This window comes from Phialemonium atrogriseum (assembly GCF_030411735.1).
Source record: "Phialemonium atrogriseum strain 8032-3 unplaced genomic scaffold QBC33scaffold_22, whole genome shotgun sequence".
Taxonomy (NCBI): domain Eukaryota; kingdom Fungi; phylum Ascomycota; class Sordariomycetes; order Cephalothecales; family Cephalothecaceae; genus Phialemonium; species Phialemonium atrogriseum.
The window spans coordinates 86,082-103,234 of NW_026848159.1; the positions used below are offsets into that span (position 1 = coordinate 86,082).

The window sequence follows — 17,153 nt, forward strand, 5'->3', positions numbered from 1 at the left end:
ATTGACCCAAAACTTGACCTCCTCAGAACCTCAATGACGGCAAAGTCAGACAGTATCGTCACGTGATTCAAGAGATGACCTGCCGAATCAGGAGGTGACCTGTGCCACCCTGACAACTTTGAGAGATCGAGCCGAAACCTCTTGGCATTTAGGAAACCCGACCTGTCCAGACGGCAGCAGCTTCATCAGGCCCCTTTGCCTTGAAAACTCGTGGAACTCTAGAAGACATAAACCCTGCGAATCAGCTAATCATTTCCTACCTTGGCCGAAACGCTCGGTTTCCTCAGCAGAACGCAACTTTTTCAAGATGGACTTGAACAACTTGAAAGACGCCGTCTCCAACCTGACGCTCTACGACCTCAAGGCAGGCGTACGGAAGGTCCAAAATGGTACGTCTCCTTCCGCGCTTTCTACCACGCTCCTCGCGCTGACAACCGATCGTCGCAGCTGTCATGAACTACACCGAGATGGAGGCGAAGGTTGGATAGACTACCCCAAAACCCGACGGGAAGACCGGGCCCAGGGCTGACACCGAATCCACAGGTACGGGAAGCAACAAACAACGAACCTTGGGGGGCGTCGTCAACATTGATGCAAGAAATTGCCAATGGCACATTTAGCTAGTATGCCTCTTGCATGTCTCGCCTTGCGAGGGGATGGTAACGCTAACTGCCCAACCACCACAGCCAAACCCTAAACGAGATCATGCCCATGATCTACCGACGGTTCACCGAGAAGGCGGCCGAGGAGTGGAGGCAGATTTACAAGGCGCTTCAGCTGCTCGAGTTCCTGATTAAGCACGGTTCAGAGCGAGTCATCGACGATGCCCGATCCCACCTCACCCTATTGAAGATGCTGCGCCAGTTCCATTTTATCGACCAGAACGGGAAGGATCAGGGTGTCAACGTCAGGAATCGCGCCAAGGAACTCTCCGATCTGCTGAGCGACGTCGACCGCATCCGCGCGGAGCGCAAGAAGGCCCGATCAAACAAGGCGAAGTACACCGGCGTCGAGGGCGGCATAGGCGGGGGCTTCTCCGGGAGCAGCCGCTTCGGCGGATTCGGGAGCGAGTCGGGTGGTGGATATGGCGATAACTCTGGGTATGGGGGCTACTCGGGCGGCGTCTATGGAGACGGGGGCGGTTTCGGTGGACAATCCAGCGATTTCCGAGACGGCCAAGCGCGGGGGGGCGCGGACAGGTTCGAAGAGTACGACGAATTTGACGAGGGCGAGCGCCCCGGAGCTTCCCCAGGCCCGCCTCGAGCCAAGCGGACGGTCGAGAGGGCAGGAGTGAAGAAGACGACGGAGCCTCCAAAGAAGAAGGAGCCCGAAGTAGACCTCTTCTCCTTTGACGAGCCGGCAGCGCCTTCCATCCCTGCGGTGCCCGCAGCGGCCCCGTCGAATGGCTCAGGCCTCGCATCTCTGAGCACGCCCGCAGACGACGACGAGTTTGACGACTTCCAATCCGCAACCCCGTCGACCCAGACCGCGGCTCCTCAGTACTCCATGGCAAGTCCGCTCGCCCCTCCCCCCTTCACGTCCACGGCATCTGGCGCCCAATTTGCCGCCCCTCAGCCAGTGTCGGCCCCGAAGCAGGCAGACCTGGGCAACATGGTCGGGCTGTCGTCCATCTCCCCTCCCGCGAGCTCGGCCGGCCCCAACTACTCCGCCTTCAACGCTCCTCTCATGGCAAGCCCGACATCCTCCTCACAGCCACTCAAGCCGGCCGGATACCAAGCATCGGCACCGAACTACTTCCAGTCCGTGCCAGTCCTGGGATCGCAGCAATCGATCCCGTCGTCCCTCGGCGGAGCCAAGCCTGCTGCTGCCCCGGCCGCCGCCAGACCCGCCCCCAAGGGCGACGCCTTTGGCGCCCTGTGGATGCAGGCCGGCGTGGGAGCTAAGAAGACGGGCACACAGGGGTCCGGACCCGCTATGGGCCAGCTAGCGAGGGAGAAGAGCAGCGCCGGCATCTGGGGGGCGCCGGCGTCGTCCTCGTCGACTCCGAAGCCGGCTGCTGGCGGCAAGCCAATGGGTGGCTCGAGCAACGGGCTTGATGATCTCCTAGGATAAGAGCGCAGCGCGCCCAATCGGGCTTCGGGGGTGGCGTGTGGCCTGCTTCACATGTGGTCGGTGGGGGGCGGGGGGGGAGGGCAGGCCGTGGTTTGTAACAAGACTGGCGTATCACGGCAGCGAAAAATGCCTGTTGGTCTATGAGGCACAGCACCGGGGGAGCGATGGATGTTGAGAGATCTGTTTGTCTGCATGTACAGGATGATACGGCGCGGGAATGCAGGTGGCACGCAGGGGCGGGCAGCATATGGCTCCATCAACCCCGACTTGCGGTAGATGGGGACAAGGAGTAGCAGCGAGAAAAGAAACGCACCCAGACAGGATGGCACGAAAACACGTGAATATGTATAAAACTGCTCTTTGGTTTGCGACAGCATTTTCGCCGTCGTCGCCATTCGTTACTTCCTCGCGACACTCGCTCTCGCCCAGAAACAGAATAGCAGAATAGTTTCCAAGCTGATCCTTGCTATTCTTCGCACGCACAACTCCTCTCGGGCTACGCTCGGGCTACGAAAGTCGCACAATCCATTCTATCCCATCACACAACTCTTTCAACTAGTGGAACCGGACGTAGAGCACAGCCTCGGTCAAGGACAGTCGCAATGACAATAGATAGGTGGTCAAGCAGGTAGGTCACTGGATGTATCCAACCTGCAGCCTGGCCTAAACAGGTCAGATTTCAAGCCTGAAAAAAGCACCCAGACGCTGAAAGAAATCGCGTTAGCACCAGACGACTGGGCCGGCTTGATCCCGCAACAAATCCTCGCCGTCTCCCTGCGGCCCAGTCAGCCGGCCCTCGGTCGTCCATTGTCTGTTTCATCTGATCGACCCGTCGACCAGCCTAGAGCTCTGTACTCTTTCTTTTTTTGGCTTTAGTCTCGCGGTCGTTGTCGTCTCTCTGCCAACCACTCCATTTCTCGAAAGACAATCGCAAGTTCAATCTCGAAGCCTGCTCAGCTTCGAGCAAGGAAGATCATCCTGTTGTGTATCCGTACGATGATCTGGCAACCCCTCGCGCCTATTCTTAGGTACGTACCCGATTTAATTTCCGATGCTCCAATGCACCTCGTCCAATGACAACCCGGTCGACTCTCCTCGCCGCGACGACGCGCTTGGCCGGTTGGGGGGCCCGACGTTTGAAACACCGCAGCCCTACGCCTCTCCCCTCTTCAGACCATTGGGATTGGCATGATGCCAGGTCGCTTGTTTGCATGAAAGCGCCAACTGGTCGACTCTCGAGTGGGGGCTGGCTACCAGGTAGATAGGCGAGGGACCGGCTTCGGGCCATGATTGGTCTCCGACACGCCGGGGGCGTTGCGGACACCCACGCCATGGATCGACCCATGCCTGCCTGCCATCGAATGCGTCCCATCCATTCGCCGTTAATAGGTATGGTTCTGTGCCCTGGATGGTCTAGAGTCAAGATCGCTGGTTGAGCCGCAAGCATCTCTTCCCGACAACCGCGCCTCCGTCAGTCGCTAGGCGCCCTGCAGGTCAACAAAGACGATCCCCTGTGGAACCGCTCCGAGACAGGTCCGACAATGGGTCTGGCAAACACCATCCATCCTCTTGCTCCCTTCCGTTGGACAGCAGAGGCGTTTCCTTAATTGGAAACAGGGCCTGGACTCTTGACGACTCGAAAATGCGAAACAAGACCTTCTCCAACGGGGGCTGAGGTCACCAACCTAGGAAACGAGCCCCGGTAGGTCTGACGGTGAGTAGTAAGTACATAAGGTCGGCCCATCTGCGGTCATGTCTGCTTCATTGTTGCGGTCACATCAGATATCATTCAGTCATATTCCTTTTCGGTCTGTCGGTTTGGGTCCTTCGCGGTCATTAATCGGTTTCTCCTTGCTCCTTTTTGTCTCCTTGTTTTTCTCGTTTCCAGTCCACTACTCGATTTCTTGGCCTCAAACCTTACGCTTTCCTTTATATTCCTCGGATCTAGTCTTATTTCTCCTCCGATCTTCTCCTTTCCTCAGCACTTCCCAACAATCCCAATCGATCTATCAGGGCTGGGCCCTCGTAACTTCGCAAAACACCACGTTCGCTCTGAAAAGCTAGACGCCAGGTTCGAAAATGACGTACAAAGACCACGGATACTATGGCTACGCATACATCGGCGCGAGGCTTGCGAAGGTGGTCACGCTGGTGCCCATCATCGGGCTGGTGGGCAACTTCCTCAGCTTGATCGCCAAGTCCAAGCACAGTCCTCCCTCGGAACTCGTCGCCACCATCGCCGTGGTGAGTCCCCACCTCCCGACACCAAGTCTCCGACGCTCCCGCAAAAGCTAACAAACCTCCCCAGACCTGCGCCGCCCTCCTCTGGACGATCATCTCCATGACAGCCTACGACGACACCCACATCCCCTACCTCGCCACCTTCGCCGTGGACATGCTCTTCCTGGTCCCCTTCCTCGTCGTCGCCATCCTCCTGGGCCAGCCCCTATCCGTCACGACCTGCTCCGACCTGCCCAACGAACAGGGCAGCGTCGTCCTCCCCCTGGCCGCCTCCGCCGGCCAGCCCGTCAGCTACGTCGTCTTCTCGGGCGCCGGCCGCACCGTCTGCTACGAGCTCATGGCCGTCTGGGGTCTCGTGCTCGCCCTGTGCGTCCTCTTCGCCACGAGCTCCATCGCCGCCGGGTTCCTATATCTCGGAAAGCGTCGCGCCGCCGGCCCCCGCATGGGCATCGGCAACGGCGGTCGGGGTTTCATGGTCGGTGGCGCTGCCCCCGGCGGATACCAGATGAACGAGTCGCAGATTGAGATGGCGCCACCCAAGCCCTTCTCGCGGAGCCCGAGCCTAGGCCCGCAGAACAGCGCCCCAGGTAGCCCGACCGGCGGCTTTGGCGGTGAGAGCTTCGACGGGCCGCCGCATCAGCGCTCCGTGGGCGGATATGACAGCCCCGGCGCTCCCGGCAGCCCGACCGGCAGTTTTGGTGGTCCCCTGAGCCCGCCGCCCGCGCACCATCGCAATCTCCATTAGGGGTGCGGGGCACCGCGGGGAGGCGGCCTAGACAGCGGGATAGTGGGGAAGGGGCCGGAGTGGGGATCAAGCTCGCCGTCGCCTGTGCCTGACGTGGCATCGCTGTCACAAAGACAACAGGGCGATGCTTCGCACAGGGCAACACAGTGGCCATCACCGCCGCCATCTGGGCTGGGGAGAAGACTCACAGGACTGTCTCTCTCCAGCAACAGAAACAGGGACACGATGGTGACGGACTCGGTCCACAGCCCCGTGAGCCCCGGTGTTGTCAGCGGCGCGGGCGTGATCCCCATTGCCCTATCTCCAACACCTCCACTGTCCAGTCCGCCCGCCGCGGTGCCCATAGCTGGGTCAGCACAACAGGAGAAAGCAGGATTTCAAAGTCAAGGACCGCAGGGACGGTTCCGTGAGGTCGGCGTCGACGGCCGGGATCTTCCCCCCCTGCCGCCGATGCCCTTCTCGCCCGAGGATTCATCCCCGACAGCAGTGACGGAGGTGAAGTGGTCGCGGGTGCGCGAGCTACGCGCCTCTCTCAAACCCTCGAGGCGTCTACCGCCACCGCTGCCCAGCCCCTCCGTGTACGACGGCTTCGACGGCGATGCTCCTGACGTAGAGCAGGCGCAGTCGTCAAAGCGCAAGACGCTACTGCAGCGGGCGATCGAGGGCTGGTGGGACTTGCCGGGGCTGCTGAGCCGGTCGGATACGGTGAGGGGGAAGTCGAAGCCATTTCCTTCGTCTAGGAAGGAGACTTCCTGATAATAGCATTTCTAATGTAATTCGGCGGTTGAATCTGTCGTAGAGAGGATATGTTGACGAGACTTTCTACTTGAAGTCTCTTTCTTCCTTGCATTGACACCCGGGCGTTAAGGGGGTTTGAATTATACTAGGCTTAGATTGAGAAAGAATAAAAGAAACTGCCACTCACCTTGTCTAAAATTCGATGCGGGCGGTCTGATGTCCATCTTGCCTTCTCGCCCTAGGCAACCGAATAGCAGGTCTGGACTCAGCCATCGACCTCCCACGCCCATATCATATAAGCAGCGCAGGATGCCCCAGACTTCTCAGGCAAGCCGCGACATCCCAGCCACCCGCCCCGTCCCCCATCCCGCCCCCATCCGCCCACAGCGCTTCCATGATCGCCATCGCCTCCGTCATGGTCCCAAACGCCTTCACGGGGCCCATGGCGGCGACCATTTCACGTATGGAGTCGCGCTCCTCCTCGCCCGCGACGCATCCTGTGACGCAGAGCGGCCAGACCACGGTCCGCAGGCTCGCCGGCGAGGGCAGGTCCCTCAGCGTGGACAAGGTGAGGGCGACCGACTCGCGGATCTCGGCCCCGCGCGGCTGCCAGCCGTTGACGACGACGGCGAGGTAGGTCAGGGCGGCGTAGGCCCAGACGCGCGCCGTCGCAGCCCTGGTGCTGGCGGCCGCGGTGGCGGCCAGGCGCCGGCGGCAGGACTCCAAGAGCGGGTCGAGGGCGTCGGGGGGCGGGCGGCTGGGCGACTGATCAAGGGTCGGGATGCGGGAGCGCAGGCCAAGCTCTATGGAGGAGGCGCGGGTGACGAGCTGTGCCATGGACAGGGAGTTGGATCGCATCATGTCCTTCTTCCAGGCGTCTAGGACGGCGATGGAGCTGATGGAGAGGATAATCCAGTTTTCAAGGCCGAAGAACTCGGCCATGTCTAGGTGGGGGTGTGACGGTAGGTGGGTGTCGTCCTCCACACAACTGTGCTCCGGAGTGGTGAGGAGGTGTTGGTGGTATTTCTGCAAGCGGGGAGGTTGTTCCAGCGCCGTGGCGGAGAGGACATCGAAGAAGAGGATGCTAGCGGTGAAATAGCGTAGTGAGGCCTGGTCTGCGTTCCAGGGAATATTCTGAGTCAACAAGGTGCGCGTTGTAGCCCCGTTTCCCAGATGAATGAGGAGTAGATGCCAGCAAGGGAAGCCGTCCTCGGTGCTGCCATGGTGTTCCATTATCTGTTCGAACAAGGCCGAAGAGGCGTCTAGATGGATCTGCCAGTTTCCGGTGTTGCCAACGGCCACTTCAAATAACAGTAGCTGAACAATGCTGCTCATGACCTGGGTGCTTTCCTTCATGTACCCCTTAACGCCCCGCCTGTTGAGCTCTTGTATGTCTGCCTGGAGCTCCCTCATCGACAGCTCTTGCTGTTTTGGAAGCTCTTCGCTGCTGTGGTTCTTGCATTGCTGGGGCGACCCCTCGTCGTGGTAGAGAGCGACCGAGAATACATAAGTCGCCAGACTCAGCGCGGTGTGGAAGAGGGCTTTGTTGCGCATGAGCACCACCAGAAGCCAACCCCTCCCGCCGTCAAGAAGACGCGGGGTATAGAAGGGATTCAGAAAGGGGAAAAGGTAATCCAGGTAGAGCATGATGAGACTGAACTCAGACTCGTTCGGCATGCTTGCGGTTGATGAGGTTGATGTGCCCATCGCCGCGAAAGAATTGGCTCCGAGAGTCAGACCGAAGAGCGAGTCGGGAGTTAGGCCGGTCATCGCCGTGTCTGGCATCCACGAGTCAGTTCCAGAGCCATACGGCGTCCCGTTGGAAGTAGATGCGCCCGACGATGACGCCGGGCCACCGGTGGATGGTGGAGTGGCGACTGCGTCGTCGCTGGCGGCGTGGTCCCCCTGGCTCTCTTGGGTTTGGAGAGTATGTTTCTCCCCGCGGACACGGGCATGGTGCTTGGCCTGGGCCTTGACTTGGGCCTTAACATGGCCGGCCTTTTCCTTCTGTTTCTCAGCGCCGTCCATCCAATCTGGCTTAGTGTCGCTGTACAGGCATTCGATTTCGAGGCCGGCGCAAATGCCGCAGATCGGGTGGCCCTCGTCGCATTTCTTCCTTCGAAGGCGGCATGTCCAGCAGCCCCCGGCACTTCTAGCTTTGGCAGCCATGGGGCATGTGAGCTGGAAATGGAAGGCAGGACTCAAATCATTTGTGGACTCTTGGTAGTTCTTGGCTGTCCCGTTTTCCGAAGTCACCAGGCACCAGAATTACTAGTAGTAGTAGATTTGGTTGGATTTGTCAGCAACGGGCACCTAAACCTCTATAGAAGATTGCCGTTACCCATTTAGGAAAGAAAGAAAGCCTCTTCGCAGCTCTAGGTTCCATGTTTCCCGTCAGACTGATCATTTCTCGCTAACATGGATGTCAGGTTAAACTTTTCCTATACCTGACCCGGCTTGCGGTCCAAAGCAGGCCCTTCCCACGCTCCTTGCGTCGGCCGTCTCGCCGCAGATCCTACCAAGTTCTGCTATGATTTGGCTGGTGAATGCCCCTCCCAGACCTTCCTCGATATCATATTATGTGACAATCTGCCGGGCTCCCAAAAATGCCAACGTCCTCGTTGTGTGTAGCTGTTGCTCAATTCCTCGTCTTAACCCAGTCTGGGGTCGTCCACTGGGCTAACCTCGGCGCTGACAGCGGTCATAGACAAAGGCCCCGTCGACGACCTGAGGTCGGGCCAAGGGGACTCGCTGCCCTATGCAGGAGGTCAATACAACGCCGTTGACGATTTCTATTTCACTTTTGGGAATCGGTGAGAGTGCCTGTTTGTTATCTTTGCCTCTGGTAACCGCTTGTTGGATTTGGTTGAGCTGTCTAGCCTGCCCTGCAACAAGGTATTTCTAGGCAGTACTGGCAAGAACACTCTAATTCAGACATGCCATTGATTGCATCGTGTTACATTGAGCTGCGTGACACCCTCCAATGTAGCCACAGTCCCTGGCAGACAATGCTATTTCTACAAAGGAATGAACCCATCCAGGGCCAGCCCCTTAAACACAGCTCAGAAGACTATTGTGTGACCTACGTGTATAACAATTCCCTTACTTCCTTCTAAGAACGCCAATATTCGCTCCTGCTCAACTCCCTAGATCCTTCCACAATACGTAGATCATCCTTTATGCATTATCTTCCCCTTTCCTCCATGGTGTTTTCCCTCTCGAAACCAGACAACGTTATAAACCACGCTGACATGGGCAAAAAGGGCGGGCTCAACCTCCAGCGATATATATATATATCAGGCTGCTCTAGTAAGTGATAAAAAAGGCCTCCCCACTGAGATCATCGAATACACAAAATGCAAAAAAACTATATGCGTTGTATTTGCAACGACTCTGACGAGGCTCATCATCAAACCTCCAGCTTATCACCACTACACCCACCCGGACTTCTCCGGGTCACGGAAAATCAGGTCGAGCACACACAGCTCAGCCCCGGCCCCCCTTCGGCTGCGGAAACTCATCCAACACAACCTCCTCCCCCGTCAGCTCAAACCACAGCTCGCTCCGCGCCGGCACATCCAGCACGAGCCTATACATCCCCGGGTACAGCACCGCGTTTCCCGCGCCGTCCGCCCGCGCCAGCGCCCCCAGCCCCAGCGGCGGCAGGACCAGCTCTACCTTCTCGCCCGGCCGGACCCCGCGCGCGCGCCCGTACGCCGCCAGCGTCTTGAGCGGCCGCGGCTCGGGCCCGTAGTCGCCGCCCGCCAGGAACGCCAGCGCCACGAAGTCGGACGTCGTCCGGCTGCCGCGGTTGTGCACCTCGACGACGGGCCCGTCGCCGCTGAGGGTGCAGAGGTCGCGGTGCGGCGCGTCGCAGGACGCGAGGAGATCTGCGATGGCGATGGTGCTGCCGTTGGCTGGGGCGGAGCCGGAGCCGGAACCGGGAACGTTGCCGCCAGGCTTGAACGAGGCGTCGAAGTCGGTGTAGTGCAGCCCGTGGCCGAACGGTAGCACGGGGGCGTCGAACCACCTGTACGTGCGCCCCGGACTGCCGCCCGGCGGGCCGGGGCGGAGGGTCATATCGGTCATGGGCACGGCGTCGGCGTACGAGGCAGGGTACTGGGTCACGGGTAGTCGGCCCGCCGGGGCGCTCTTGCCCGTGATGATATCAAGAACGGCGGTGCCGCCAGACTGCCCCGGGAAGCCGGCCCAGAGGATGGCCGACACGTTCTTGTTCTCGAGCAGTGGCGTGTCGTCGTTCTGGTCGCCGAGCTGGACCACCACGAGGGGCTTTCCGAGCAGGGCGAGCTTGCCGAGAAGCGTCAGCTGCGCCTCAGGCCACGCGATGGACTCGCGATCTCGGTCCTCGGCTGCGATTGTCTGGTCGTTCCCGCCAAAGTAAAGCAGCACGTCCGCTTTGTCGGCCGCGTCCAGGGCGGCGGTGGTCCAGGTGTCGTCTACGCTGTCCGTCTGTGCGACGGGTCCGTTGGCTTGGAAATAGGTCAGGTTGAGCTGCTGTGCCGCAAAGACTGGATTGTGAAAGTATGGCGGAATTCCGCTGTATCCGCCCAGCATTTGCCAGGTTGCGTCGGCCCAATGTCCGATCAAGGCTACGCTCCTGTTGCCAAACTTGATGGGCAAGGTCCCGTCGTTCTTGAGCAATACGATGCCGTCCACTGCAGATTGGAGGGCCAGTGCCTGGGCTGCCTCGGTGTTGACGTCGGACCACGAAATGGACCGGTACGGGTCCTCGGCGGCGGGATCAAAATATCCAGCTTTTACGAGGCCCCGGTACAAACGCTTGAGCGCTACGTCAATCGTTTCCTCTGTCAGAAGCGACTGGTTGTATGCCCCGGCGACATCTGTGAAAGGGGGATAACCCGGGACCTCGCAGACGGTGTCTGTGCCGGAGTTGTACGCCGCTGCTGCTCCCTCAGCGGCAGTCTGGCTAAAGTTGTGGTTTGCTGGTAGGAAGTCCTGTTGGTCGTGTCAGCGGACGTGAATATTTTCAACGAGTCTCAAGACTGGAGGGGCTTGCCTGGATGGCATTGCAGTCACTGGTGATGAAGTTATCGCCTTCGGTCCAACCCCAGTGATCCCGCAGGATGTCCTTCATCAGATACGTATCTGCGCATGCCGGAGTGCCGTTTAGAGAATTGTAGGAGCACATGATGGAGCCGACTTTTGAGTCCCTCGCGCATTGCTGGAATGGCGGGAGATAGTACTCAGACAGGTCTTGGGAGCTGACGATTGCGTCAAAGCCGTATCTCACGACGCCCTTCCATCGCTCTAGGTCGTATGCTGCATAATGTTTGCAGGTTGCGATCACCTTCCTGGTTGTCGCATTACCCTCGAGTCCTGCGAGCAGCGACTTCACATATCCCTGGATCCGGAATGGATCCTCACCCGGTGTCTATGTTTGACATGGCAGTCAATCTCCATCCCTGTGACTGGAAGCCAGGTATACTTGGAAAACAAGACGGTAGAACGAACCTCAGATCCCCGTCCCCATCGAGGATCCTTGTACGGGTTGATGTTCGGGGTCCAGAAATCCAGCCCTGCCCTGCCAGCATTGCTGAATGCGCGCGCTTCGGTGCTGATTACAGTCGCGACCTGGTAAATCAGGTCGTCGTCGAATGCTGCCGATAAGACAATCGGGTTTGGGAACGAAGTGGCGTTTCTATACTCATCTCCAGTGTTTGCAAAGGAAACCCCGGGGGAGCGAGCGACCCCATGGAGGGCTTCGCTCCACCACGCATACGGAGGCAAACCAAGTCTTGCGGCACCTTGACTCTGACTATGCACCGCCTGTCAGCTTCAGGGGCCCAGAAAATGAAAAACGATTGGGAATGAGCATACTCGACCAAGTTGACAAGCTTCTCGCTGATGTTCATTGCCGCCACGAGAGCAGCAGCCCGATCGCCGGCCGGCGCTTTCGGGTTGCACACAGTGTTGTTCGCGAGGGGGCCATTGACGCAGTCTGGGTACTCAAAGGCATTGACAGCCAGGTGGCCGAGTGAGGTGGCCGCGAAGACGGTCGACACTGGCAACTTCATCTTAGATGCCACAAATGCGTCGACACAGGTCGATTCGTCACTGCGGGACGCTTCACTTTTAAACCTCCTCCTCCGCAACGTACCGTGCCATATTATATCACCCGCTGCCTGGCCCATTATTCCCGGGAGATATTCTGGCAAAAATACATAGCATGATGAAATGGCCGATATCATGCTCGGTATATCAAAGTACAGATCCTATATCTCCCCGCTCGCCCGCCTCGAGTTTTCACACCCATGCAACTCACTTTCCCGTTTGTTACCTTGCGTGCTACTTACACCTTCCTACAGGTGCGTTCCCCGCTGCCTTTTGCGCCAGACCGAATTCGCTGCCACCCCGCCACGGCAGTGGATGCGCGCGGCAGTGTGCATACATCTCCCTAGGGTCGCCCTGCATTGCCATATGCCTGAAGATTCATCAAAACTAAGACACTACCTGGGAGACGCAAGTCAAAGTCCGTATTCTTACTCAAATCGGCATGCGGCCTGTCTCGGACATAATTAATTACCCATTTATGGAATAGGCTTAAGAACAGTGTAATTATACGTTTTGGAAACGGAGACGAAGCAGGAGGATGAAGAAATCTTGAAAAAGCTGTGGGCTGGGATGTAGATTAATCAAAATTGTAAGAAAAATGACACAAGTTTAGAAATCTTCACTCAGTTCCCAAACACATTTTAATTCAATAACTCAACACTCCTTGAGCAGGTCAGAAAGAGCCAATTCAAGAGTTCGGCATTGCATAATCATTCAAGCCTCCCCTCGCCCATGGAGAAGCCATTCATCTCTGGCCGGTCACATCGAGTGTATCAGGTTATGGATTAAACATCATCAAAGTCTATTGTACTTTTACGTCTATGAACAGCCGGTGGTCCTATGTTCACAGAGCTGAGGGTGCGGCCCATAACCTCTGGATCTCTCTCAAGCACCTAGCCCTGAGAGTCATCTTAAAGATACGCTTACGCATACCGTCCATGCACAGTACATCCACCGGTCCCTGGCGGCTCTCTTGAATGTCTCTAGACCACCATCGAAACCTAGCGAGGGGGTTTGACTCTACGTAGTTACTCTAAAAAGCTGAACTCAATCTCATTTGACTTGCCAATTGGAATACCGATCCACCTCATGTTTCCAAGATCAAACCCCTTACCCCTCCAACTCTGGATGCTCCCAAACCTCCACAAAGGCAACTCTGACCGCTGGAGCGGCATCTTCCCAGGCGGCGCATATGCAAGCCAGTACGCGGTGCCGCGCCTCAAGTTATCCTGCCATCCCCTGTTGCCTTCTAAATCGAGGACGAAATCACGGCTAATGCTGCCTCCGACCTGCATTTCCGACCAGCCGTTCTCCTCCGTAATCTCCTCTGTCCAATCTGGCAGGGGAAGAAACCTCCCGTCTGGGCCCCTCGCTCGCCGAACCGTGACGTAAGTAGTCGAATATGGGACCAGGCTCTCGGGACTACAGTCTGGCTGTGCGAAGATTTGGTACTGCCCGTACTCTACGGCTCTGTCTCCAAGCGGGCCTTCGGAGCTTCCGAGAATCTTGGCGACAATGGGTATCTTGTCCCCAACCGGGACACCCTCGTAGCGCAGGCATGCCGTAAAGGATATGCGACCGTTCTGGGTGACTTGGGCCTCCGGGGCGCTTAGACTCAGGGTGAGAAGCGGGCAGGCGGATTTCTTCTGGTTGAGAGGCTCACGTCTCCGTCGGGCATTTTCTTCGCGGGTGGAGGCCCTTTCCCATTTAGAACGGGCTTGCTCTTCCTCTGTCAGGCTGTCTTCGTTTTCCGGCGGCTGAGGCTCCTCTCGACTCACGGGCCATGGCTTATTTAGGACCGCTTCGGCCGGGTGCATGTTGCTGAAAATTCGAGACGTTGCAAACGCTGGGCGACGGGGAATTAACAGCTCCTAGCCAATTCGTTGAGTTTGGGTCGATTTGGACACAACGGGAAGCAGGCTTGGTAGATGCGCGTCATACCTCGATGGAAGAGCGTCTAATGACAGGCATTGCCTCCGACCGCACCACCCGGTTGACATCGACCCCGCCTTGGTTGTAAAATAATACGAGTCTGAGTAGGACAAGTCCCGTCAAACTCAGAGGCCTGGGAGACCTCTTAGCCCTAGACTCTCCGTCAGCCCCATTAGCAAGTACTACTGAAGCCATCAATATACGCACTCAAACTCTACTTATAGGGGGTTGTGGAAACAACCTATTCCTCCAATGGCTTGTGGATCAGAGATCATCGAAGAGAACTAATTATGAGCGAGCGAACATGAAGGAAACAAGCGGACGGGCGGCTATCACTACTTTGGATGGATGAAAGCGTCTATCGAAGCCTTTTTCAATGGTTAGGAAGTTAGGAATTTATGGTCTCTTGCAATGCAAAGTGTGCTACATATTATCTATCCAACAATGCTATACACAACTCGTACATTAGGTATCAGAGAATGAGGAGACGCTGGTTCAAACACAGAGGAAAGGAAAAAGAGGCCTGCAATCCAAACACGACGCATGCCCATGCTAAACCTCCGCTCCGCGCACGCCAGGCAGGTTTCAACCTCCGCCGTCCTTCCCGGTGCTTCTCGCGCCCCCCTCACCATCCCCAAGTGCCTTCTCCTCGTCTGGACCGCCATCCCTGTCCACCCCGGCGGCCGCCGCCCTACCGGCGGTCCCATCCGCGGGCTTCATACTCCTCAGCCCTGTCTTGTGCTCCTCGTGCTCCTTGCTCAGCTTCCTCGACCCGACGAAGAAGCTGATGAAGAGCCCCAGGCCCGCGACGGCGGCGTACATGATGAGCATGGTCCTCATGCTGTTCCAGTACGCGCCGCGGGCGATCTCGCCCTCGCGGCCCGGCAGCTTGGCGACGAGGCCGACGCTGGCGGCGGCGTTGGCGCCCGTCAGCAGGCGCGCGATGTCTGGGCCCAGGAGGGCCAGCAGCTCGGCCTGCTGGGCCTGCATGCGGTTCTGGAAGACGACGCCGCCGACGACGACCGAGATGGACGTCGACAGCTGGCGGATGAAGCTGAAAGTCGCCGTGGCCGAGGCCATGTCGCGCGGCTCGACCATGGTCTGCAGGCTGATGAGCGGCGACTGGAAGTTGGGCCCCACGCCGATGCCGGCGATCAGCTGGAAGGGGATCAGCTTGGCCCAGTTGGTGCGCGGGCCGAGGTCGATGAAGAGGCCGAAGCCGAGCGTCATCATGGCCATGCCGAAGATGATGGACGTCAGGTAGTTGCCTGTCCGCCGGATGATGACCCCCGTCGCCGCCGACACGATGGACAGCGACAGCGTGTAGGGGAGCACGTAGACGCCCGACATGAGCGGCGAGAGCCCGAGCACCGCCTGGAAGTACAGCGGCAGGTAGTAGCCGCCCGAGATGAAGACGAAGCCGTGGCAGGCAGAGACGGCGAGCGACGCGATGTTGGACGGGACCTTGAAGAGCCGGAGCGGGATGACGGGGTACTCCGCCACCTTCCACTCGATGACGACGAAGATGCCCGTCACCACGAGGCCGAACACGATCAGACAGACGACGGTCGCCGAGTTCCACGGGAAGGTCACGCCGCCGAACTCGAGCCCGAGGAGGACCATCAGCGTGCCCCAGACGATGGTGCTCATGCCCAGCCAATCCACCGCCGCGAGGCCCTCGCGCATGGGCGTCCGCGGGTTGTGCAGCTTGAGCACGAAGGCGAGGATCAACATGCCCACCCCCGAGATGGGCAGGTTGACGTAGAAGCACCACCTCCAGGAGACCTTGTCGGTGAACACGCCTCCCAGGATCGGGCCGATGCCTCCAGCCACGGCCCAGACCATGCCCATGATCCCGAAGTAGACACCTGCAATTGATGTTAGCCGGGACTCCTGTTACTGCCCACCCACCCTTGACAAGCCACTCACCTCTGTCCCGCATGCTAAACAGATCACTGATACAAACATACACCAAAATAACAATCCCCCCTCCGCCCACCCCCTGCACCGCCCTCCCCGCAATCAGCATCGTCATCCCAACACTAACAGCACTGAGCAGCGATCCCACCCAGAACACCCCAACAGCGACCAGCAGCACGGGCTTCCGGCCCCAAATATCCGAGAACTTGCCCCACAGCGGCGCCGACGCCGCCGTCGCGAGCATGTACGCGCTGCCGATCCACGTGTAACCCGCCGTGCTGCCGAACTGCTGCGTGATGGTGGGGATCGCCACCGTCACGATCGTCACGTCCAGCGCCGAAAGGAACAGCGCCGCCGCGAGCGACACGATGATCAGCGTTGTCTGCAGCTGCGTGCGCGTGCCCTGTTGCTGCTGGGCCGGCGGGGAGGACGACGCCGGCTGCTGCTCTCCCGGCGCCTCCTTGCCAGCCGACGACAGCTGGCCCGGCCCCGGCATCGGGACTCCTTCGCCGGGCAGCTGGCCGCCGCCCGCACCGAACAACGCCTCCGCCTCCACCTCCTTCTCGGTCAGGCCCGGCTCCAAGCCGAGGCGCGCCGACCCGGGCGCGGCACCGGCTGTGACTGCCCCGCCGTTCTCGGCATCCACCTCCGTCTCCAGGTCCGTCTCCGAGGTCGTGGTCGTCTCTCCGCGCTCCGCCGCCGTCGCCGCGGAGGACGCTGTGGCGGACGCGGAGCTGCTGTCGTGCTCGGCGACGTCGCCGGCGCGTAGCACCGTCGTCGTCTGTCCCGGCGGCGACGTCATGCCTGCCTGCCTGTGTCGTCGAGACTGGTTGATCCGAGACTCGTGTTTCCCCGGTTCCAAGTTTGGCCAAGAAAAAGTTGCCCAGAATCAGCAACAGAAGGCGGAAAGATGACGAAGGAAACAAAAAGGCTCCCCTCCCCCTAACAAAAAAAAAAAAAGGTATCCAAATATCATCTACCGAGACAGAAAAGAAGGTCAAAGTTACAAGGGTGGAGAGTAGACCCACCAATCGCAAGAGGCAAATAATAGCACAAGTTCTTCATCTCTCGGGTTTGGCTCGGATTTACGGATACAACCCATGAAGGTGCCGATGTGATGATGACTAATAAAACGACACAAATCCACGCTAGCTGCAAAAAGTGGTGCACAGGCTACACCGATTACTAACAGTGCTAAGGCATCCACTAACAATTTTCCAGTGGTTTGACCTTATTGAGGTGTTAAGGGGTGACATATGCCAGTTAGTAAGTGCACCACTTTTTAATACCACTTGCACGGGTAGGTACATAGTAGTTGAATGCTAGTTAATCTAAACGCAGTAAGAGGTGTTCCTGGGGAGAGTTAAGGGGGAGAGTAGGCATGATTTTAAACGTCTCATCAAAAAGCAAC

The 17,153-nt window shown here is 58.4% G+C and overlaps 7 protein-coding genes across 7 annotated transcripts; 3 read left to right on the forward strand and 4 right to left on the reverse strand.

The window, feature by feature from the left end:
• The first annotated feature begins 155 nt into the window (after positions 1–155).
• Positions 156–2,097, forward strand: QBC33DRAFT_182442 (putative golgi to endosome transport protein). Its single transcript, XM_060422457.1, has 4 exons — positions 156–389; positions 448–479; positions 544–623; positions 687–2,097. The coding sequence occupies exons 1-4, from the start codon at positions 308–310 to the stop codon at positions 2,071–2,073; spliced, it is 1,581 nt and encodes a 526-aa protein (XP_060280962.1). The 5' UTR covers positions 156–307; the 3' UTR covers positions 2,074–2,097.
• Positions 2,098–3,836: 1,739 nt separating this feature from the next.
• QBC33DRAFT_182491 (uncharacterized protein) lies at positions 3,837–5,172 on the forward strand. Its single transcript, XM_060422459.1, has 2 exons — positions 3,837–4,317; positions 4,382–5,172. Exons 1-2 carry the CDS (start codon positions 4,153–4,155, stop codon positions 5,057–5,059), a joined length of 843 nt encoding a protein of 280 aa, XP_060280963.1. The 5' UTR covers positions 3,837–4,152; the 3' UTR covers positions 5,060–5,172.
• Positions 5,173–5,952, forward strand: QBC33DRAFT_182447 (uncharacterized protein). Its single transcript, XM_060422458.1, has one exon. The coding sequence runs from the start codon at positions 5,285–5,287 to the stop codon at positions 5,813–5,815; it is 531 nt and encodes a 176-aa protein (XP_060280964.1). The 5' UTR covers positions 5,173–5,284; the 3' UTR covers positions 5,816–5,952.
• A 136-nt stretch (positions 5,953–6,088) lies between these two features.
• QBC33DRAFT_580030 (fungal-specific transcription factor domain-containing protein) lies at positions 6,089–8,502 on the reverse strand (the record flags this gene model as incomplete). The annotated part of the gene is made up of 2 exons (XM_060431177.1): positions 6,089–7,978; positions 8,482–8,502. The coding sequence occupies 2 exons, from the start codon at positions 8,500–8,502 to the stop codon at positions 6,089–6,091; spliced, it is 1,911 nt and encodes a 636-aa protein (XP_060280965.1).
• Positions 8,503–9,283: 781 nt separating this feature from the next.
• QBC33DRAFT_572121 (glycoside hydrolase superfamily) lies at positions 9,284–11,853 on the reverse strand (the record flags this gene model as incomplete). The annotated part of the gene is made up of 4 exons (XM_060430646.1): positions 9,284–10,774; positions 10,836–11,210; positions 11,291–11,594; positions 11,657–11,853. 4 exons carry the CDS (start codon positions 11,851–11,853, stop codon positions 9,284–9,286), a joined length of 2,367 nt encoding a protein of 788 aa, XP_060280966.1.
• Positions 11,854–12,918: 1,065 nt separating this feature from the next.
• QBC33DRAFT_572122 (uncharacterized protein) lies at positions 12,919–13,707 on the reverse strand (the record flags this gene model as incomplete). The annotated part of the gene is made up of 1 exon (XM_060430647.1): positions 12,919–13,707. One exon carries the CDS (start codon positions 13,705–13,707, stop codon positions 12,919–12,921), a length of 789 nt encoding a protein of 262 aa, XP_060280967.1.
• Positions 13,708–14,201: 494 nt separating this feature from the next.
• On the reverse strand, positions 14,202–16,767 carry QBC33DRAFT_572123 (major facilitator superfamily domain-containing protein). Its single transcript, XM_060430648.1, has 2 exons — positions 15,752–16,767; positions 14,202–15,690 (listed from the first exon to the last, which is right to left on the reverse strand). Exons 1-2 carry the CDS (start codon positions 16,542–16,544, stop codon positions 14,408–14,410), a joined length of 2,076 nt encoding a protein of 691 aa, XP_060280968.1. The 5' UTR covers positions 16,545–16,767; the 3' UTR covers positions 14,202–14,407.
• Positions 16,768–17,153: the final 386 nt, after the last annotated feature.